Below are 22,500 nucleotides of genomic sequence, written 5' to 3' on the forward strand. Positions count from 1 at the left end.
TTCTTCATTTGCCACCCTGCTTATTCTTGAACGTGTGGATTCAGCATCAGGCTCTCTGGCTCTTACCACAAGTGGGGCTCTGGGAACATGACGCGCTCTGTGGAACTTGTTGGTCCGTGACTGAGTCACCGTGTTCAGGTTGACGGTGCTCAGGTTCCCCCTGGGTGGCGGCTGTAGGCCTGCAGCGGGCTGGAGGGGGGGCGGGCTGGATGTGTTCTCCTAGAGGGAGAGGGAACAGAACGGAGGTCCATTAGGCCCCATTATACTTCGGAACCGTCACGGGCACTACATATTTGTAGTGTGTCTGCTGGGCTCCATCCCTCCATTCCTATCAACATGAAGTTTCCTACTTCTTCACACTGTAAACACGGAGGGGAACGACACAACTTGTCCACCGGAGACACAAACCTCTTTGGTAGCCTCACGCTTGTTGGCCATGGACATGAGGCAGGTCTCCCTCAGCAGCATCTCCTCCTCCTCCTCCTCGTCAGCAAAAGGCGGCTTGGGCGGCGGGTTCGAGTCGTCCAGCGGCGGGGGCAGAGGCGGCGGCGGGGGAGGAACCCCGGAGAGCGCAGAGGACAGGAACGGCTGAGCAAAGTCCTGCAGCGAGAAGCAAAGCAGGAGCATAAAGGACGCGCTTCATGTGGGTGTGGTTGCTTTACTCAGAGGGGCAGCGTACCATCCTGAAGGAAGAGTCCGTCAAGTAGAGAGGCATCTGAGAAAGACACGCCGGGTCCTCTGCTGCAAAGGGATTATGGGTAGGCGAAGGGACTGAGGAAGGACACATCAGAGTCACACCACACCTTCAGAAACAAATGTTTCATCAATACTTGTGTCACCTGATTGTTGATTGTTGCTCACCTGGTGAACCGGTCTCGCTGTCCGTGTCCATGGCAACCTCGTCGTAGTTGTCATACTGGTAGAGGTTCCCTGAGGTGTCCAGGCCTTGTTTGCCTGTTGACTTCCTGTGCTCCCGATCCCTGGACTGAAGCACAAAGCAGACACGCTCAGCTCCACTAACTCTGCTGTCTGTCTCATCAAGAAGGGACACCAAGGCGACGTCCACACGCCGGCGTCCCTGCAGAGCTCACAGTTTCTACCCATAGGCAATTTTTGGACCACATGCTTCTGCTTCTAAAGGCCAAAGTTCAGATCTCCAGCTTCAGGCGTGAAAGCCTTGAGACTGACATGGACGTACCTCACTGCGCATCTTGGTCTTGCCGCCCACCAGCTTCATGAAGCGGTTGTACTGCTCGTCCTGGTTGGACAGGTCACGAATCCTGCGGATTTCGTCCTCACGCTTGCGACGCTCCTCCTCCTCCTGCCGCCGCGTCTCCTCCTCCCGCTGCTGCTGCTTCCACGTCCGCACCTGCTGCTTCCTGAACGCCTGCTTGGCCACTGAGCCTGTGCGAGACATCGCAGGTGGACTCGTCAGTAAATAACGACAGGAGCATCATCTCAGATTAGCAGATGTAACCACGTCCAGGGTGACTAACTCTTTCCTTACCTGGACTGATCAACTTCTTGCCCTGATGGGGTTTGGCTGGAGTCCTGCCCCTCTCCAGTGGCGATTTTGGTCCCGGCTTTGGTCTTTCCCTGTCCGGGACATTGGGTCTGTCCCTGTCCCTTTCCTGAGACCTGGCCCCGGCTTTGGGCCTGTCTCTATCCCTCTCCAGAGGCTTGGACCTGGTCCTGCTCCTCTCCAAAGCAGCAGCAGAGGAGGCGGACCTGGTGGTGACCCTCTGCCTGCTGGGGGGCGCCACGGCGGCAGGTCCTGCGCTGGAAGTCTTCTCCTGGGAGGCCTTGGTGATCCTGTCCTTGCTTTCCTTCATCACCTGCTGCTCTTTCTGCTGCCACTTCTTGCTGGCCGACTGCAAGGCCAGGAGACGCAGCTGGAGCTCCGACAGCTCCTCTTCCTCAACCCTCACCACCGGCTACACGTGCCACAAAGTTCACAACAGATTCAGAATTACAACTGAGCTGTCAAACAGGTGCTGGATTCAGGATTGAGGTTTAGGCTTGGGCTGACAAAGTGAGAGCATTTATGGTGGAGAATAAGAAGCATCTCAGACTCATATCAGCTAGGTGTTGTGTGATATTGTAGATGTAAGAAAATAGAAAAGAAGAAACATCTTGTCACTAACTGGACAAACTGGTTGTGAACTAAACTTTCCCGTCGTGACTCATCCGTGTTCATGCTGCGTTATGACTCCAAACTACCAGCTTCACACTGCGACACAGTGAAAACATGCAGTCACCTTGTCTGTGGAGACGAAGACCACGTCCTCCTCACTGGAAGGAGACGATTCGCCACAGAACTTTGATGCCGCCGCTTCTGCTTCTTGGTCGGGTGTATGTTCCGTCGTTGTGCACTCTGGTTTCGTTCGGCCTTCGTCGCCTGACAGGAGGGAACACAACAAATGACATCATAACACCAACCTGGCATCGTTATCGGCCAACTATGACTTAGAACCCAGGCTATTCTATTAAGCTGGTAGGACGGTGAAAGGACGTGAGTGACGCTGGACTTAATGGCTCAACTCACCCTCCGTCTCACCGTCACCGTCCTCCTGCTGCTCTGCTGGTTTCTTCTTCAATGCGTCCAGCTCAGCGGGCGTGGGGAGCTTCTGCCGGAGTGGTTTGATGTTGAAAGCCTGAAACACCTTCTTCTCCGACCTGTCCAACCCCGGACCTTCCTCTGTGGCTGCTGGACTCTGAACACTGGCCGTTTCAGGTGCTGTTCTGGTTTCAGTTATACCAGCAGCGTTTGGCGGTGCGTTGTCCCTGGCGGGGGGCGCTTGAGGCTCAAGAGCCATGGTTTCCTCTTTGCGGATGCATTCCAGCTCAAGCTGAATCTGCTTATACTTTGACAGCAAGTCCTCAAACGTCTCATCAACGCCATTTTCTGACTTGGCAACACTGTAGGCCGGCTTTCTTGCCTGATTCCGCCCGGCCTGTTTTTCTGTGGTGAAATGTTAAGGAAAGCAAAAGCTTGAAAGGGTGGGATTCCCCTCAGACTCTAAACAAAGACATGAATCTGGCCAAACAGCTGATCGCTGGCACCAGGTGCTGAGGGACACGTGCGTGCATGCATGCATGTAATGTGAACGCAAACGCACTGCTAAGTGCAACATGGCAGCATGGCTCGGGATGGTGGCGCTGCCGTCTTGGGATCAAAGGGTTCCTGGTTCGAATCCAGGTTCTTCTTGAGGTGATAAGACACAGAACCTAACTATCTAACTGAATGGTATCAGTGTGTGGATGTGAGGTCCATATCATGAATTTAGTTCATCAAATTTAGTGAGGTGGCACAAACCTCCACACCACAGCTGATTTGCCTATTCAAAACAACCTGATGACATCTTGAATTTGCCAGGAAGTGAGAAGATGCGACTCCACCGCAATCCGCTCACTCCTTTTTTATCAGTAGAGATTTGATTTTCTGTTGAATAGCAGCACTTTGTCCTTAACCTGTAGGTCTCAAGCAGACCCAGAGCTGGGGGTTGGTCAGACTTTATTGATAGGTCCATGACCACAGTGTGACCCTGGAGCATTGAGAGCCTTTAGCGGAAACAAACTAACAGGAAACCACAAAACATCTGTGCGATGATCAACTTTACAAGTCCGGAGTGGGAAACTTTCCCATATCAGTTTCCTTTATGGCCTCGGTTTTGCCTGGACAACGAAACTTAACCAACGCGATCGATCGCCTTAAAACTATCAGTGATGTAGTGTGCTGTACAATATTGGCCTTTATTATTACTTGATGTTAAGTGTCAACTCCAAATGTGTGACGCTATCAACACTGCCGGGAGGTCAATTGGACATTTGAACGATCGTGAAGTTTATTCATACTAAACTTTGGACCTGTGACTCGTGAAACACTCGGACCCTCCCGAACCGCGAGACTCCTCGTCCTATCATACATTTTTCGTACCCGCAGACATGTATTCATGGTTTAGTGTATTACAGCGGCTGCTGGTGAGGTTACCATGATGTGGCAAATGTGCGTGGCTGATAAAGGATACGCTTCCTCGGCGGGGAGTCTTTCTTGTTGCCGTGGTTCTCCGCAGGCCCATAACGACTCATCGGTCTGGCGTTTCCACTCCCCCAGCCTCCTCGGTTCCAGCCACCGCGTCCTCCGTTCGGCATGGCCCGCTGCCTGAACCTCCCCAGGGTGCCGTGGCTCCGCTCCCAGAAGTTAGACCGCGGACTCGGCTCGCAGTGAGGACCGTGTCCCGGCGGCGTAGGGGGAGAGGGCACCGGAGGCCGGTCGGGCCCGCTCGGCCCGCACTGCTGCCGGTGGATGGGAGGAAAGGGGCCGTGTCCGTGAGGTCCGTGGTTGTATGGCATCATGAGGCGGAAGTCTGACTGCGGGAGCGCCATGTGAGGCAACAGATTCCGCGGATGTTTGTGAGGCCGCGGAGGAGCTCGGCCGGGCCTGCTCCCATCCCCCACCGGCAATGGCTCACTCTCTTCGGTTTCATCATCGCAGATCTCCCCGTCCTCGAGCTCCCCTTCCTCTTTAGGAGAAAATCCAGCTGTGTTTAAGTCCATATTCTGGCCGCTACCTGCTGAGCAATCGTAAACGCATTTGATGGGAGAACAGGAATGAATACTGTCGATTAAGTGGCAGGTGATTCTGCTTCGCGTTAGCTGAGCTCTGAGGTTTAGCACATACTGTTAGCTCTTAGCTGTTATCTGCGCTGGTCTCGTTCAAACGCCGCGAGAGGAACAGACGGACGAGAGTAAAATACACTACCTTCAGGTACTGTCGGAAATCTCCCCTTCTCATGAGCTCAAGTGGACGCGTTTAACTTCATGGACGCTCTCGTCGGGCCGTCAAAACTGGTGTGGAAAATAGGAAATTACATCTGTAGTTTTTGCATTCATAAATAACGTGTCAACCAAAAACACGTGCGTTTTAGGCATACTTGTTTGTGTATTCTTGACCAACAGGCCCTGAAATTTGTGACATTCGACTCTCAGCCTGGGAAGGGGGAGTTTTCAAAGACTACCTGAAAGTACCTGAAAGCACCTATTCCTCCATGTGAAACTGGAACTCGTATCCATTCACAATACAATGACAATACAGTCTAATGTTTAAAGCACCAGCAAAGTTCTGACTGGGAATGCAGTAGATACATTTATGTTTTAATGGTGTTGGCCATAACATCACTCTTTGCTCTGTTAAAGCAATATTGCAGAGTTCCTTAAGAGTCCATTGAAAGGCCTACAGACATGGTTACTGAATGTCAAATACTGTATTTAGATATGTTGCAACTTATTAAAACAATGTCAGTGACCTAGTTTAGACATACTGTGAAGTACCTGAAACCCCAGATGTCTTTTGGCAGAGTATCATATATGCCATATTTGGACATGAACATTATGTGCGTCAAGAATCCTTATAATTTAAGAAAACATTTAATGTAAGGGTAATGGGATGTTGCGTTTGTATCTTTAGTTACCTTGAGATCAAACTGGTGACCTGTCCAGGGTGTATCCTGTCTCTTGTACAATGACCCCAGGGAGTGCTGCGTTGGATTCAACTTCATTGCATGTCACAAGCAACGAAATGCAGAAGTTAGGCGACCCTAAATAGGATAAGTGGATACAGAGAATGGATGGGTATATTTGTCTGTACAGTTATATTTGTCTGTTAGGATGTGACAACCTCCCTGCCGAATAAATATTTTCAGGCAATATTTTAATTTTACTCTACCAAGATGATAACTTGTTCACTCTTAATCCCATAATATGAAATCAATGTTTGACTTAACTACCACTGTGGGCTGCTTAATGTTTCTCTAAAATTATTGGCGAAGGTTCTGTGTATTTGTTTATTAACCTCTACTCTGTTTACAACATTTTACACGACAGCGTAAAGGAATAACGCTTTAAACATGCAGTGCGCATGCGTAGCTCCGTGTTGTTTTGGAAGTTGACAGGCACGTGAGCCGCTGTCGTCATCCGGGCACTGAGCTGGCGACATGGCGGCGGAAGCGCACACCAAGGTAACAACACTCCCGTCTGACACGCACCGCTGTTCCCCTTGAGAGCTCTGCCCGCGGTGTAAACTCGCCTCTGTCCGGGCTCAGTGTCCGTGTTTATCTGCTGCTTTAACTCCGGCTAGGCCCCTCACAGCCGCTCGAGCCCGCTAGCTAGCTAGCTAGCTAACCAGCCAGCTGACGAGTGACGTTAGCCACTGGCTGTATTGTGTTAGCCGCACACAGCTGCTGCTCACATAAACACGCCACGAAAGCAGCCGGAGCTCCCGGGGGACATCCGCGGGTCGGGTCGGCGGCTTTGCTTTAAAACGCTACACGCACGAAGTTCAGAGTTTGACTTGATATGGTAAGATTTGTAGCTATTGTAAACATTAGCATCATCGTGTTAGCAAGGAGTCGAGTGAACATTACGCTGGGCCCAGAAAGTCACGCAACAGTCAGCTTGTAAACTTTTACACAGTCTGTGACCAAACTGAACCACCGCACCTGACTGACTGCATCTACCCGAGCCAAGACACCGCCCTGTGGTGGACTCTTTGTTAGTACAACCAGCCGACACGAGCAAACCCGTTTAGTCTGTTACACCTCAGACCTGCCGATCATCATGTTCAGAGAGGGAAAGAGAGAGCGAGGGGGAGATAGAGGGTGGGTGAGACGGAGAGAGAGGGGGGGAGAGGGAGAGAGAAACAGAGGGAGAGAGGCACAGAGAGGGGGGGGGGGGGGGGAGACAGACAGACAGACAGACAGAGGGAAAGAGAGAGCGAGGGGGAGATAGAGGGTGGGTGAGACGGAGAGAGAGGGGGGGAGAGGGAGAGAGAAACAGAGGGAGAGAGGCACAGAGAGGGGGGGGGGAGGGAGACAGACAGACAGACAGAGGGAAAGAGAGAGCGAGGGGGAGATAGAGGGTGGGTGAGACAGAGAGAGGGGGGGGGAGAGGGAGAGAGAAACAGAGAGAGGCACAGAGAGAGGGGGATGGGTGGGAGAGAGGCACAGAGAGAGGGGGGGGGAGAGAGGCACAGGGAGAGGGGGGGGAGAGGCACAGAGAGGGGGGGAGAGAGAGAGAGGGAGACAGACAGACAGACAGAGGGAAAGTATATGTTGCAGTAACAAATAACTTCAAGATTAAAGAAACCCACAATCAGTAACATTAAAAATCGTCTGGTGTCCTGCAGTACAATGTGACAAATGTTACTAAGTCCAGTCCTGAGCCTGAGTCAGACCCTGAGGGGACAGGGTGGGACAGGGTGGGACAGGGTTGTGGCTGCTGTTCTCTTTAGGACTGACGCTCGCTGGTGTCATCAGGCTCCAAAGCTTTAAATCCACATGACTGGAAACTGCCAAACCCCTCTTCAACCAAAACCAACTTAATGTCTCTTATAGGTCATATATGAGCACGACGGTGTGTTCATACATCCAAACAGTGATGAAGATGGCGCTGAGCAAGATTTACTACTTTCGGGATCACTTCGGGTAGTTGACAAGGTACTGTATACTTTCAAGTTCCTGTGTGGACATTTGTGGTTTCACCTGAATGTTACTTCATGTTCTAAACTGTGAGTTCCTTCCGCTCTAGAGGCTGAATGTACATAACAAAAACACAGCTGGTAGCAGTCAGGTTCCACATTTACATGAAATATGATTCAGTGTGTAAGGAAGCAAGACACCCTCAGCTTTATACTGCACAGTGGTTGATTGAATGCTCGGAAGGCCTTGATTGCTTTGTTCTGTCCACTATCAGGATGGTGAAGTCATTGTGGAGTACAGACCTTTAGAGGACACTGTTGATCCATCAAACATGCTGTGTGCTGGCAAGGTTGGTTTCACTTCTCACTCCTGTGTTTGATAGCATAACCCTAACCCAGTGTGTTTCCCTCAGTGTGTCTATCAGTGATTCTTGAAAGGAAATATATGAATTCACTCAGATTAGTTTTAAGAAGCATGTGACTAAGTGACTTGTTCATATGTTGGTGCTGGTGCTTTTTGTCAGGATTCCAGTTCTGTGGTGGAGTGGGCTCAGTGTCCAGGTGAAAAGTCCCACCAGCTGTTGGAAAGTCAACAGAGCTGTGAGACAGAGTGGGATATGGTCAACGCGGTGTACTTCAAGAAGAAACCCTTTGCAAACGGAGAGGGTTGGTGTGCTCCATCTGTTTCTGCTATAGTGAATCATTGCCTTGATCCATTACATTACATTACATCACGATCATTACATCAGCCTTGGCATTTGGTCTCCACAGTGAACATAAATGTAGGAGACCTCTGCCTGTAGAGCAAATGAGTGTGTTTGTAATGTGGAGGAACCACTTCTAACTCATAACAGAAAGCCTGCATCTCCGTCTGCGTTTGACTTTTTATAATCTGACCTCACAAATCCAGGCAATAAACCTCCTGGGCTGAGACAAACACAACCAGAAATGATCATAATGTGTGCTTAGTCTTTGATCGCTGTGATGTCTGGTGTAAAAAGATGTTTCCACATTCTTCTGTATGTCGTGCAGTACCCAGATGTTAAACTGCTGCCTGGTTTTGTTTGGAACTCCTTCTCCCGCTTCCCTCAGGCTCGCTGAACCACAGCCACGAGAGGAGCAGGTGGGCGTTCAGCTTCAGCATCAGTGACCTCAGGTCCCTCGCAGTGAAGGAGAAGGGCTGGACCTTTTTGGTCTTGAAGCTGAAGGATTCATCTGCCTCTCTGCCAGCCCTCCACTTCCACCAAGGCGGCAGTAAAGAGTTCCTGGACAGCCTCAGGAGATTCGCACTGCTCACTGAGTGAGTAACCAAAGACACAACAACATAGGCAGCAGCAAGTCAAATATGAATTCATAGGCACTTCTGTAGAGCGAGAGAGAGAGAGAGAGAGAGAGAGAGAGAGAGAATCGAATTGGAATCATTCAGGTTTCTTGAAAGATATAATCTATATGCTAATTGAGGTGATTTACATACAGTGACAAGTAAACAAACCTGTGACTCAGTGGACGGCAGAGCCTGCGGTCATTTTCTTCTCCCTCTGAACCAAATATCATTTGAGATTATGTTCTGGTGGACACGGGCAATGTGTTCCTCTATCTCAGAGCAGATAACTGTTATTAAAGTTCTTATCAAAGCCTTTCATGATGAAATTGTCTGGATTAAGTGGTAAGAACGCTCAGGCGCAGAGCAGCCACGGCTGGTGACGTCCAACCGAGTCTGTGTCCTGATTGGCTGTTTGTCTTTAATCTGATGCTGTTCTAGTCTGCAGAGCTGAATGATGTGTGAGAGTCAAACGGTGAACTCTTAGCAGATTCTGTGAAGGTTGATAGCAGAAAGTGTGTCCTGTCATCCAACACGTCAGTTCAGTTGAAGATGTCATGATATTGGTTTCACTCCCATCAAAGTGAACAATCAAAGTTAGAACTCTTTATTTCTAGAACCTTGATCTTCCATCGTGCAGCGAGGGAAGTAGTTCCTAACTCGAGCAGAGAGAATGATCCCTGAAAAAGTCAGCGGTTTCTGATGTTCACCTATAAACATTGTGAGTTTTTGTTTCATTACGTTTCTGAAGGTCCCCAGATGATGATACCCGTCTGTTGGTCAGCACCCCAAACAAAGCCCTGTCTCAGTCCTTTGAGAACCTTCTGGATGACAACAGCTACGGCCTTGTCAACGTAAGGAGCTGAAATCTTCACACTGAAACGTCCTACATAAAGGGTCATGTGCCGCTTGCTCGGGTTGTATCCAAGTCCATTTTTATCCTGCAGAAGTTCAAGAAGGACCCATATGTGACGACCTTAGGCGGCTTCTCCAAGGTCACCAACTACATATTTGATGCTCTGCGGGGGGCAGAGGAGCAGCACCAGCGCCCCCCGGAGGAAGTGGCTGACTTGTTGGGTGAAGTCATCCCAGGACTAGAGATCAACCAGCAGGAGGAGCCTGGCTTCGAGGTCATCACTAGGGTGAGAGGAAGGCTCTGCTGGCTGCATTTACACGCTTACCGCGCACACACACAGGCACACACACAGGCACACACACAGGCACACACACAGGCACACACACAGGCACAGGCACAGGCACACACACGCGCACGCACACACACACAGGCACACACCCAGGCACAGGCACACACACGCGCACGCACACACACACACAGGCACACACACAGGCACAGGCGCACGCACGAACGCACACACGCACGCACACACACACACACACACACACACACACACACACACACACACACACGCACACACGCACACACGCACACACGCACACACACACACGCACACACACACAGCAGTAACCCCTGTGAGGTCACGTCAGTTTCTCTCTTGTGTTTGGTCTTTGCTGCGTCAGATGGACTTGGGGCCGAGGCCGCAGGTCCAGAGGAGGGAGCCACTGTCTGCAGAGGACTGGGCCAAGCACCAGGACCCAGAGGGACGGATGCTCGGTGTCCCTCAGCTCAAGCAAGTCATCTTCAAAGGGGCATGTTGAATTTATTATCCATCTTTGATTTATTATCTATTATTTTACCTACTGGGATCTGGGCTTCATTCATTTTCCCTTCACTCAGGTCTGTCTGACTGTCTGTCCCTTTCTCTGTCTCTCTGTCTCTCTGTCTCTGTCTCTGTCTCTGTCTCTGTCTCTCTCTCTCTGTCTCTCTCTCTCTCTGTCTCTCTCTCACTGTCTCTCTCTGTCTCTCTCTGTCTCTGTCTCTGTCTCTGTCTCTCTCTCTCTCTGTCTCTCTCTCACTGTCTCTCTCTGTCTCTCTGGCTCCCCCTTTCTCTCTCCCTCTTTCTCCCCCCCCTCCCTCCCTCCCTTCCTTCCTTCCTTCCTTCCTTCCTCGCCACTCAATCATATTTTGTTCTGTGGATCTGCAGGGTCTCTGCCATGTGGTGAGGAAGGAGGCGTGGAAGTTTCTGCTGGGATATTTCCCCTGGGACAGCACCCTGGAGGAGAGGAAGAACCTGCAGAGGGACAAAACGTACAACTCTGATTTTTATTTCATGCCAAAACGGTTTCCTTTAACAATAAGTGTTCAACCTCCTGTGTCATGCTCTGTATGTCTTAGTTTTCATTCTACACGTCCGTCTCAAATGTCCTGTCCTCTTGTTTGAAAGTGATGAATACTTCAGGATGAAGCTGCAGTGGAAATCGGTCAGTGAGGAGCAGGAGAGAAGAAACTCCAGGCTGAGGGACTACAGGAGCCTGATAGGTGAGATGTAGCCTGAATGAAGCTCAGCAGCTGCTAACCGAAAGCAGTTGGGGGTCAAATGTGTGGATGTTGAGAGCATTTTTCTTTTGGGATTTAAACCCCAAACCCTCAGCAGCTTGTGTGACCTTCTCCTTCTTCATTTCAGAGAAAGACGTGAACCGAACAGACAGAACAAACCGGTTCTACGAAGGCATCGACAATCCTGGCCTGGTTCTCCTCCACGACATCCTCATGACGTACTGCATGTACGACTTTGACCTGGGTGAGACTTTGTGATCTTCACTGAGACCTTTTTCACGCAGCTCTCCGTGTCAGGAGATCTTTCTTCGTTAGCAGCCTGTGTGTGTGGTGACGCTCTGCTTGGTCCCATCCAGGTTACGTCCAGGGAATGAGTGACCTCCTCTCGCCCATTCTCTACGTGATGGAGAACGAGGTGGACGCCTTCTGGTGTTTTGTCTCCTTCATGGACCAAATGGTAAGAAAACAGGAATAATGTCACAATGCCGGAAAATATGAAACTAAAAAGGTTGCCATAGAAACAAGGCAAGGAATCTGAGCATGCTCCATCTCACCTACAGCTAGTTAGGGTTGGAGCTGAGACAGCTGTTATGACAAGAGCTCGTAAAAAAGTTCTCTTCTCAATTCCACAGCAACTCCTCCTTTATTGAAAGGGTTAAAAGTCAGTTTAGTCTCTTTTGTGCGGCAAAGGGTAAGGGCTAACATAAAATGTCCTTTTAAGAGCGTGAGTGAGTCATTTCACATGTGGTGTGTAAGTGTAGAGATGCTGTGATCTGTGTGGGCTCTGTTTCCACAGCACCAGAACTTTGAGGAGCAGATGCAGGGCATGAAGACGCAGCTCAATCAGCTCAGCACTCTGCTCAGGCTGCTGGATTTGGCCTTCTGGAACTACCTAGGTAAGAAACACCTGCTCCATGTTTTGCTTTGTCACCTTTTTTCCCCCCAGCTGTGCCTTCATTTCTTTTGTGTGTTTGCTGTTTTGCCTTGCAGAGTCTCAGGATTCAGGTTATTTGTACTTCTGTTTCCGCTGGTTGCTGATCAGATTCAAGAGGGAGCTCAGCTTCCAGGACGTTCTGCGAGTCTGGGAGGTGAGTGTACGCGCTTGGTGCCCTGACAGGAAGCAGTCTGATGTTTGATTCCCTGTAACTTGTCTGTGTGTTTGTCACTTGGCCCGGGCTTCATTTGGACCACGGTGGCATTATCATCATGTGTGCTGGAGCTGAACGATGTACAAAGGGGAACCATCATGCCATGTTTCCCTCAGGTCATGTGGACGGGTTTGCCCTGCCAAAACTTCCACCTGCTGCTGTGCTGTGCCATCCTCGACTCCGAGAAAACCAAAATCATGGAGGAGAACTACGGCTTCAATGAAATCCTCAAGGTAAATGATGACAATACGCAGTTTCAGGAAATGTAAGTAACTGCCATTGGGTTTTTTTTCAGCTGGAGATATTTTGGGCCCACTTCCCTGTCTGGGTCTGAATGGACCCCTATAGATCCATGAACACGTGTTTTCAAAAGTCCCTCTGCATTATAATATAAGATTGGTTGGATACAAATGTGTTCACTGTTGGAAACACTGAGAACAACAGGCGTTTATGAATGAGGCAACATGGCTACTGAACTTTATTTACCCTTAACGGCTCAAATAAATCTGCTGCTGTTTCATTGACCCTCACATGTGTCGTGATGACTTTGTGTTTCCAACAGCACATTAATGAGCTTTCAATGAAGCTGGACATTGAAGAGATTCTTCAGAAAGCGGAGGGCATCTGCCTGCAGATAAAGGGCTGTAAGGTACGTTCACACAACACCTTCACACAACACACAACACATGGTTGTTATGGCGACCTGGAGAGATGTTTGTCCTTGTTGGAGGTTTGAGAGTTTCCTAGTTTTTCTCTGGTTTCTCTGCGCTCTGGTTCATTGACTTTGGTCTAAATGTAAATGAATTGTTCCTTTGTTTCTCTCAGGAATTGCCACATGCAGTAAACGACATTCTGGGCTTCAACACAGCCGCCGGAGGTCTCAGGTCCGATCTGACCGATCCGGATTCTCCTCCTGCCCCCAGGGCGACACACCGGCAGGAAAACTTCTCCGACAGCCACGCCCACTTAACGCAGACCTACAACGGCTGCAACGTTGCCTTCATATCGTAGTGAACTGTGGTTTTAACAGACTGACCGCGTGTTGTCGCGGGATCACGACCGCAGTGCGTCACCACGTGTTCCTGTTTGCAGAGAAGAGAGGAAGAGAATGTAAAAAGGATTTAAGATTATTCAGAATCTTATTTTTGTAATTTCTTGTACCATATTGTCTTTAAGTAAAATAGTCATTCCTTCTCTCTTGCTAATGATGTTTTATAAGACGGGCGATCGACATCTTATCGTGTTTTATTTCCCTTTGCATAAAGATCAAACACACTGATGCATGCTGGGTAACCTGGCAGCGCCCGGGTGCAGCATATTGTCCAGTATTGGTTTTATTCCTGGCCGCTGGTGCTGTTGGATCTTTTCTCACAGTTCAGCAGCTTTATTTTGATACGATGGAGAACGAAGCCCAAACTATAACCTCCAGTTCTATAAAGCTCCGCTCAGTATTCATCAGTTTGTGATGGAATAAAGCTTCATGTGCTCTGAAGAGGAATCTCCCCCGAGTGTGATGAAAATGTTCCATTGTGTTTCTCTGTTGTTGTGGAGCAGAATCTGAATCTGAATCTGAATCTGAATCTGAATCTGAATCTGAATCTGTTTGGTGTCAAACTGCAGTCAGAGCTTTGTGGCTTTTATTCCCCCCCTGAAACGAGCAGGTCAACAAAGAAACTACACACACTATTCTATACTTTTATTCTTTTGAATTATCCCACATTTTTGCAAACTTTATAAAAATGAAAAATGAGCCTTAAAGAGGGGGAAAATAAAAAACTCAAAGATCTTTTAAAACTAAAAAGAATTCAAGAAAGGTTTTCCACATTTGAGTCCTAATTTTTCTGACCAAATGCTGCTGTCACAGCTTCACAGTGAAGTCTGAAGAAACATCTGGACTGTCACACAGTTCCAGTGCAGCTTTCAGATGAAAGTTTAGGTCCAATCTGCTCCACTGTGAGTCCACAGTCTGGATGAAGCAGAATCAGGCTGAACGTTTGCTCTCAGTTTGCTCTGCTGCTGGATGTGAAGAGCAGGTTTCTCATTTCTCTTCTCATGTAACCATTTCAACACTCTGGGCAATAAAACAATTTCAGGACTTGTGTTTTCGTGACTGTGTGGCAGGTTTTGTCCACTCTTCTCTGCCATGTTGAGCCATGAACCTGGTCCAGTAGATCACAGCGTCCTTCCAGCTAACAATGAGCCCTAAAGGCCCCACGTCATGTTTGTGATAGAAGACTGAATCGTCTTTGTACAACTACTTCTCCTCTTTGTCCTCCTCTTTCTCCACCTCGTCCTTGTGTCCCCCTTTGCACTCTACTCTTTGTCCTCAGCTTCATTGTCCTCATCACCCCGCTCCTAATGTTTTGTCCTCTTGGTCCTCATTGATAACATGAACATCCAAGCTTGACGGACATGAGGACAGAAGCATGTGTCCACCTCAGCCTCGTGACGCCTTTACTGCCTACAGAAAACCACCGTATTCATGTGAATCCTCCATTCATGTGTTTCTGCACTGGTCTGTTTACTTTCTGCATGTGACTGAAGAGCAAATGCTCCCCCCCCCCCCCCCCCCTCCTCTCTGTGATGCAGGAGCTCCAAATGTCATTTCAGCCCCTTTCAAGTCCCTGATGGACGTCAGCACTCGAGGCCTCGCAGCCCTCTGACAGTCCACGGCCCCCCCCCGCCCCCCTCGCTGTCCTTTGATGGGAGACATTTGGAGACGGAGGAAGGTATCACCTGCAATCTGCTCATAAAGCAGCATCACAATTAGAACAAAGCAGCCCCGGCTTCTTCTGCCGCCTCGCCGACTCTTTCATTTCCTGTTTGGCAGGAAATTTCCTCAGCAGAAGGTTGATAGCACGATGCCGGTGCTGTGGCTTATCAGCGTCTGTCTCCCTGGGTTTTATTAAAGTGCAGGCCTCTTTGTGTGGACTGATGTCTGTCCTATCGTTCACTCAGCTCCTCCTGTCTAAGAACATCAACGCTCACAACGGCCGGCGGCCCGTTTCCCCTCAACACACACACAACACACACGCTTTATTCACAGGTTATAAAAGCACAGGAAACACCCACACGCGGAAACACGTCTGTGTGTGTGTGTGTGTATACAGGACAAACACAGAAACACAAGCCCCTCATCAGTAACAGCTCAGTCATATTTCACAGACGCAGAAATGAGCAAATAAAAGCTAAACTGCAGGTTGTCATGTTAGAAACATGTTATAGAGCTCAGATAGATGTAGAGCTCTTACTAAGCCTCACACTCGCCATGCAACCAGCCAACCTGCTCATCAGATGAATGGTTGGGATTCAGTGTCTTGCTCAACAGAACTTTGACAGGAGAACCAGAAAATGTTGTTTATTATTGATTTACAAACAAAGATGGAGGTATTATATTATATATTTAGTATTTCTAATCAAATGTGACCCAAAACAGACTAACACACAGATTTGGATCAATTCATCCTTGAAGGTTTGAAAAATCAAAATCAATTCTTCCAGGTTTTGTTATTTTAACTTTAGTTTTTATCATCAAAGACATTTTAGAATCAATGATGTTCTCTGAATCTATCGTCCAGAGTGTTTTCTTTCTTTTTCTTGCTGTGTTGTTTAGGTGAATAATAAAAGCAAAAGTAAATAAATCAGTTAAAAGTAAGATTGGCAAATCAGACTTTCCACTGTTCTACTTACGAAAATGCAATGAATAAATACAAAAATCTGTCAAACCTGCTGAGCTGTTTGTGTTGTGTTACAGTGAGACGGAGGCTGAGCGAGGAGGAGGAGGAGGAGGAGGAGGAGTTTGAGCATCACACACACACACATACACACACACAAACACACACACACACACACACACACACACACACACACACACAGTACTTAAGCAGCTGCGCGGCGGCGTGGGGGCCGTCCCTCGCCGAGTCCTCGGCCCTGCAGCAGTGTGAACAGGTGTGAGGAGCAGCAGGCAGGCTGGAGTCTTGGTACTCGTACACCCACTGGTTCCCCATGGCCTCGCCCCACGTGATGAAGGACGCGCCGCTGCCAGTGCCCAGGATGCAGCCCGCCATGATGATGTTCTCCAGCAAGTACTGGGCCCGTAGGGGGCTCTCCCTGGACTCGGCCATGTTTGACCACCAGCAGCAACGACACACCGGGGGGAGAATGGTGAGCTCAGGTCTTCCTCATCTTCGTTCCTCGTCCTCATCTTCACCGTCATATGATTCATCCTCATCATTCCCTTCCTCATCTTCCTCATTTCCATCCTCTTTATAATCACCTTTATTCCACTCTTTGTCCACCGCACCCTCCTTCTGTTATTCATCCTCATTATCCTCTTCATCATCCTCATCCTACTCTCTGTCTGCATCGACCTTTACCCTCTGTTTTCCTCATCCGCCTCATTCCTCTTCATTCCCTCTTTAATCTCCTCATCCATCTCTTCATCCTCCTCATTCTCATTCTCACTGTCCTACTCTCGTCCTCGTCCTCATCGTCACACGTCTCTCACTCAATCATGCTCCTCTTCATCCTCCTCGCCCTCATCTTCCCCATTCTCATATTGATATGATGAGTGTGTGTTTACTGAATGGAGACAGTAACACTGCTGACCTGCACACAGTTAAACACACAAACAAACGCACCTACACGCACACAAACAAACAAACGTGCACACACACACAAACGCTCGCACACACACACACACAAACAAACACGCACGCACGCACGCAGACACACACACACACACACACACACACATGCACCTTGTAAGGCAGGAATCTGGGATGGACAACATTTCTTTTAAACAAATGACAGTTAAATAATTAATTAATTAATTAATTAATGTATTTATTAATTTCAAAGAAAATCTAGTCAATGACAGAAAGCTGAAAAAAGTTTGAATGTTGGTTATATTGACCTTTAGTCTAAAATTAGGTTTCATATTCGTCTTTTATTTACTCAAACAAAGAAGCTGCATGAGGACAACGTCAAATTTTGATCTGATCTGAAAACCAGATGGTTTGATTTCTGATCATAGTGTTCCACTTCCAGAGAAAAGATTTTGAGACAAAAAAACTTGAGAGGGACAAACCACACGAGGGCGCTGTGGTGCTATAGGTGACAGACGGATCTGTCTGTGGGCATCCAGCGGGGGGCGCTGTTGTCTCCCTAACGGGTCACAGCCTGATTGATGAATCAACTGCAGCCATGACAACACGCAGCTGCATCCAATCAGCAGCTCACCTGCAGCACCATGTGCCAAACTGTCCAACACACACACACGCAGCTTCTCTGCATGTTACATTGCTCTATGTCTGAACACAGTCGGGAACTATTCAAATCAGAACGGTGGTTGTGGTGGGTTTTGACGTCCGACTTTGGATCTGGATTATGGGCTCTGTGATGTGGTTTCTGTTACTGCCTCACCCTAACCCTTCCAGTTCACTTTGTTGTTGTTGTTGTTGTGCAGTCACGGCGTACGTCCTTCTGTCCCATCAATGAGACGCCAGATAAAGAGGGCGCTGAGGATTCTGGAAGGACGGCTGTGGTGTTCTCTCTGAAGAACGAGGTGGGATGTCTGGTCAAAGCCCTCAGACTCTTCCAGGTAGGAGAAACCTCTGACTGAAGTCCAGAGTCTCTCTGCAAAAATCCTACAATTTAAAAAACATTCTTCTCTTCTCACATCCCTCCTTTCCTTTCCTTTCTTTTCTTTCCTTGTCTGTTTCCTCTCCTCTGCTCTCTCCAGGAGAAGCGAGTGAACCTGAACCACATTGAGTCTCGGCCATCTAAGCGGATCATTAACGAGGTGGAGATCTACGCTGACTGCAGCTGCAGTAAGAAGGAGTTTAATGAGCTGCTGCAGCATCTGAAAGATCACGTCAACATCATCTCCTTCAACACGCCTGCAAACGTGTGGCCTGCAGAGGCGGGTAAGTTAGGAATGAGCCCCTCCCCCTCCCCCCTCCAGATATCATATAAGTATAATACTGCCAACAAACAAACACAAAGATTTCTTCAAAGATCAGACAGTCAAAGAGTTTAAAGCCTAATCTTGTCTCATATCAGACGGTGAGGACGTTCCCTGGTTCCCGATGAAGATCTCTGAGTTGGACCAGTGTTCCCACAGAGTGCTGATGTACGGATCAGAGCTGGACGCAGACCATCCGGTGGGTCACGTCAGCTTTACGTCTCTCTGCTGGGGAGCAGGAAACATTCCTCATCCTAACATTATCAGCTGACCTTTGACCTCTTCTTCCCCTCCAGGGCTTTAAGGATAACGTCTATCGCCAGCGCAGGAAATACTTTGTGGAAATGGCGATGAATTATAAATTGTAAGCATCATCATCATCTTCGTCCTTTTTGTCCACTGAATAACATCATTGTGCTTTCGTTGATGATTGATCTCTAATCATCAATTTATAGGACAAATCCTTTATATAAGCCACTTTAGACTCCAGAGGGTTTGTGTTGTGCATTCTGAGTACCATCACCTTTGTTCACCGATGTTTAACCTGTAAGTTGACCTCCAGCTGCGTGTTTGCTCCACCCCAGCGGGCAGCCCATCCCCCACATCGAGTACACCCCAGAGGAGGTGAGGACGTGGGGCGTGGTGTTCAGGGAGCTGACCAAGCTGTACCCCACCCACGCCTGCCGGGAATACCTGAAGAACCTGCCGCTGCTCACCAAGCACTGTGGTTACCGGGAGGACAACGTCCCACAGCTGGAGGACGTCTCGCTGTTCCTCAGAGGTCCTGAGACCACGCTTTAGTGTTGGCCAAACAGAGCCAACACTCCCACCTTGTGGTCAAAATTTAGTAGGACTAGATGTAAAAGTAGCTGAACGAGACAAAGGAGTAAATTAAAGTTGTAAGATAAATATCATAAGAACTAATAAATACAGAAAGAAAGAGGGAGAATCAACAGAAACACAACTAAGGTAAAAAAGTGACACATTGATATTTTTTCTGAGAGCTGAGACCACAAATATCATGGTTTATATTCACATCAAAGGAAAACCATGGAACCATCCACTATTTGTGTAAATCAATCAAACAAACGATTAGATTTGAAGTGGAGCAGGTGGATCATGACTCATTTCTGACTTCACACTGGGACCTGAGACTGACTTGTGACTTGCAAAATCTATGACTTAACCCCTGCTGTGACCTCAAAGAGGGCGAGTGGTCACGTGTGTGAGAGCTGGAGGAGAGACGAGTGCTGTAACGGTGTGTGTGATGTTTCCTCAGAGAGGTCTGGGTTCACCGTGCGGCCCGTGGCAGGGTACCTCTCTCCCAGGGACTTCCTAGCCGGTTTGGCCTACAGAGTGTTTAACTGCACCCAGTACATCCGTCACAGCACCGACCCGCTGTACACGCCTGAGCCGTGAGTCCGCTGCCACGCCGGGATGTAATTGGTTCTATACGTGCCTGCGACATGTATGATGGACCTTCTGTGGTATGTTTACGTTTCAGTGACACGTGTCATGAGTTATTGGGCCACGTTCCGCTCCTCGCCGATCCAAAATTCGCCCAGTTTTCTCAGGAGATCGGCCTGGCGTCTCTGGGAGCCGCTGATGAAGATGTGCAGAAACTGGCCACAGTGAGTGAAGAAGATCATCACACAGCAGAAACATAACAAAACAGCTGTTTCAGTCACAGCTGTTTCCTGTGATGGTCTGACAGTGGTCAGTTCTACTCAATGTACAGCTACACTGCACTATAGTATACTGTAGTATAATGTACTACACTGTACTGTACTATACTAACACACTGTTGTGCTCCACTGTATACTGTGTGTGTGTGTGTGTGTGTGTGTGTGTGTAATCTCAGAGATGATTTAATCCAAACTGAAGTGACGTCTGTGCTCACTAACCATTAAGTGAGGCTAACCATTAAACTCATTTTGAACAGTGTTATTTCTTCACGATCGAGTTTGGGCTGTGCAAACAGGACGGCCAGCTCAGAGCTTATGGAGCCGGTCTGCTGTCCTCCATTGGAGAGCTGCAGGTAACACACACACACACACACACACACACACACACACACACACACACACACACACACACACACCAGACAGCAGTATGGGTCCATGGATGAAACTGCTTCCTGTTTCCCAGCATGCCCTGTCTGATAAGGCCTGCGTGAAGATGTTTGACCCACGAACTACCTGCAACCAGGAGTGTCTCATCACTACGTTCCAAGATGTTTACTTTGTGTCGGAGAGCTTTGAGGAGGCCAAAGAGAAGATGAGGTAAGAACTGTTGTATCATTTCAGACCCTTGACGTCACTGCAGACAGGAGGAGGTGAAACGCTCTCCTGCTGCCTCACTGTCACGCTCAGTAGTGACCTGGTGTCTGTGCTGATGGTGGTGGAATCATCTGAGCTCAAAGTACCAGATCAAATGCTTAGTTTGTCACCCGCTGACATAGCCGTGCTCATTCTGCTCTAACAGGGAGTTTGCCAAGTCCATAAAGAGGCCGTTCTCAGTGTACTACAACCCGTACACCCAGAGCATCGACCTGCTCAAAGACACCAGGAGCATCGAGAACGTGGTCCAGGACCTCCGCAGCGACCTGACCACCGTGTGTGACGCCCTGGGAAAGATGAACACCTACATGGGAATATGAAGCGCCATTCACCTCCTTCTGCAGATCAACCGCTTACCTGAGCTAACTGTATGTACGTGCACATCTGCCATATCTGTAAGTAGTACAGATCAGCTAAATATTATAAGAGGAATAAAACCGATAAGAAGGTGATCATGAGGAGTCCCACTGCTTTGGTTTGTCATCATTTCAACATTGATCCCTCTGTAACTTCCAAAATAAAGGCTTAATAATGGGAATATATCAAAATGAATCAGTGTGACAGTTCAGGGTCACACGATGCCAACTGACCAATCACATGTCACGGGCCAGAAAACCCCCAGCGACAAAGCCACTGTTTTCTGCTTTTGAGGGTTTTATCTGGTTTATAAATTAACATCGCTGTTTGGGTTAAAGGAGACAAACTTGTGAAGCTGAACCCTCAAAGCTTCATATTTGGTTGGTCCTTTACTTCTCTAGCAGATTTACATTGACATGTAGCATGGAAATTTGCCCGCAGACACGGCCACAACTGCTTAGACACGCCCACCAAGCACGAGGCAAGCGGGTGTATGCGGCCACGTTTCATAGTGGAAGAAGAAGCAGCCTTCTGTGTGTTTGGATGAATGGTGAGAATGTTTGAGCCAAACTATAACATTCAGGAAATCACCGCAGCATTTTGGTTGCAAAAATCACAAAGGAAATCTCAAAATCCAGAGCGACTGAATGCTGGGCGACTGATTCAGGTGTTGTTAGGATATTGTTAACTATTCAATGCGCTTTTCTCCAAACATGATTGATTAGAATATAGGAGTTTCCTGCACATTTGTAGAACTTAAAGAACATCGAACAGTTTGAGAACTAAATATGCAAATATGTCAATATGCTCAACGGCTCTTTTTAGTTGAACTCAGTTTTGTGATCTGTTTACATTCCTGCACTTCAAGTGAAAGTTAACACACAAAGGTGTTGAAGTGTAAAGTGACTTCCTGTTTGTGAAGCTTCTTACTTACTGACAGAATCGCTTTGCTTCTGCAGCTTTGAAACGATGGAGGTGTGTGTGTGTGTGTGTGTGTGCGTGTGTGTGTATTGGGTCTTGTTGTTCCGCTTCCTGATTGTCATCTCGATCATGTGTGTGTTTAATAATTTAACATTATTTTTATTGCTCATTTCTGCTTCACAAAAACAATAAAAATACAGTAAAGTAAAAGAAAGATCAAATATATCTTTAAACTGGACTGTCAGTCTTTATTTCTATATTCCAATATTACAGAACCACAACATCAGGAAAAGTCCTGAGAAAACTTAAATGTAGAAGGAAAAAGGGAAGAAACTAAATATATATATATATATATATTCATTCAGACTGATATAGTATATGGTTGAGAAGACAGGTGTCGTCCGCCCCCCCCCCCCCCCCCCCCATGGACACATCCCACCCATAAACAAATAGACAATCACATCTATGCAAACTATCCTGGAGTGAGGAAGAAGGATGAAGAGGAGGCAGAAGGCAGACGTGTCACATCTTCCTCCTGAAGGTCAGTCACTCTAGATTC

General features: G+C 48.1%; 3 protein-coding genes across 4 annotated transcripts in view; 2 read left to right on the forward strand and 1 right to left on the reverse strand.

Annotated features, from left to right (window-relative positions):
* LOC143016593 (zinc finger C3H1 domain-containing protein-like) overlaps nt 1–4,739 on the reverse strand; it is a gene marked incomplete at its 3' end in the record, with an annotated part of 9,713 nt that extends 4,974 nt beyond the window's left edge. Inside the window, exons 1-9 of the mRNA XM_076170992.1 lie at nt 4,029–4,739; nt 2,546–2,962; nt 2,259–2,398; nt 1,508–1,934; nt 1,199–1,404; nt 862–985; nt 680–771; nt 409–600; nt 67–219 (exon numbers count right to left, since the gene is read on the reverse strand). Of these exons, the coding sequence (XP_076027107.1) occupies nt 67–219; nt 409–600; nt 680–771; nt 862–985; nt 1,199–1,404; nt 1,508–1,934; nt 2,259–2,398; nt 2,546–2,962; nt 4,029–4,557 (2,280 nt within the window). The remainder of the gene's footprint in view (nt 1–66; nt 220–408; nt 601–679; nt 772–861; nt 986–1,198; nt 1,405–1,507; nt 1,935–2,258; nt 2,399–2,545; nt 2,963–4,028) is intronic.
* Nucleotides 4,740–5,934: 1,195 nt separating this feature from the next.
* On the forward strand, nt 5,935–14,458 carry tbc1d15 (TBC1 domain family, member 15). 2 transcript variants are annotated; one of them, XM_076170988.1, is made up of 17 exons: nt 5,935–6,017; nt 7,392–7,493; nt 7,750–7,824; nt 7,999–8,140; nt 8,567–8,774; nt 9,547–9,649; nt 9,743–9,937; nt 10,335–10,463; nt 10,859–10,962; nt 11,099–11,193; nt 11,339–11,455; nt 11,568–11,668; nt 12,008–12,107; nt 12,202–12,299; nt 12,476–12,592; nt 12,922–13,008; nt 13,185–14,458. In XM_076170988.1, exons 1-17 carry the CDS (start codon nt 5,994–5,996, stop codon nt 13,368–13,370), a joined length of 1,983 nt encoding a protein of 660 aa, XP_076027103.1. In that variant the 5' UTR covers nt 5,935–5,993; the 3' UTR covers nt 13,371–14,458. The 2 variants fall into 2 exon arrangements, with proteins under 2 accessions (XP_076027103.1, XP_076027104.1); XM_076170989.1 differs by lacking the exon at nt 13,185–14,458 and having other exon boundaries at nt 12,655–13,008.
* Nucleotides 14,459–16,412: 1,954 nt separating this feature from the next.
* On the forward strand, nt 16,413–21,055 carry tph2 (tryptophan hydroxylase 2 (tryptophan 5-monooxygenase)). The gene is made up of 12 exons (XM_076170990.1): nt 16,413–16,523; nt 17,439–17,459; nt 17,860–17,961; nt 18,103–18,286; nt 18,423–18,523; nt 18,621–18,688; nt 18,909–19,105; nt 19,604–19,739; nt 19,829–19,955; nt 20,267–20,362; nt 20,473–20,606; nt 20,809–21,055. The coding sequence occupies exons 1-12, from the start codon at nt 16,413–16,415 to the stop codon at nt 20,981–20,983; spliced, it is 1,452 nt and encodes a 483-aa protein (XP_076027105.1). The 3' UTR covers nt 20,984–21,055.
* The last annotated feature ends 1,445 nt before the right edge of the window (nt 21,056–22,500 follow it).

This window comes from Genypterus blacodes, unplaced genomic scaffold (assembly GCF_046128005.1).
Source record: "Genypterus blacodes isolate CSIRO-AG114 ecotype Tasmania unplaced genomic scaffold, CSIRO-AGI_Gbla_v1 ptg000237l_1, whole genome shotgun sequence".
NCBI classification, from domain to species: domain Eukaryota; kingdom Metazoa; phylum Chordata; class Actinopteri; order Ophidiiformes; family Ophidiidae; genus Genypterus; species Genypterus blacodes.

Coding starts and splice junctions, on each gene's coding strand:
- tph2 (XM_076170990.1), top strand. CDS start 16,413: ATGCAGCCCGCCATGATGATGTTCTCCAGCAAGTACTGGGCCCGTAGG. Junction 18,287..18,422: donor CGTGTGGCCTGCAGAGGCGG/GTAAGTTAGGAA, acceptor GTCTCATATCAG/ACGGTGAGGACGTTCCCTGG. Junction 19,956..20,266: donor ATGTGCAGAAACTGGCCACA/GTGAGTGAAGAA, acceptor CATTTTGAACAG/TGTTATTTCTTCACGATCGA.
- tbc1d15 (XM_076170988.1), top strand. CDS start 5,994: ATGGCGGCGGAAGCGCACACCAAG. Junction 10,963..11,098: donor AACCTGCAGAGGGACAAAAC/GTACAACTCTGA, acceptor CTTGTTTGAAAG/TGATGAATACTTCAGGATGA. Junction 12,300..12,475: donor ACGTTCTGCGAGTCTGGGAG/GTGAGTGTACGC, acceptor TGTTTCCCTCAG/GTCATGTGGACGGGTTTGCC.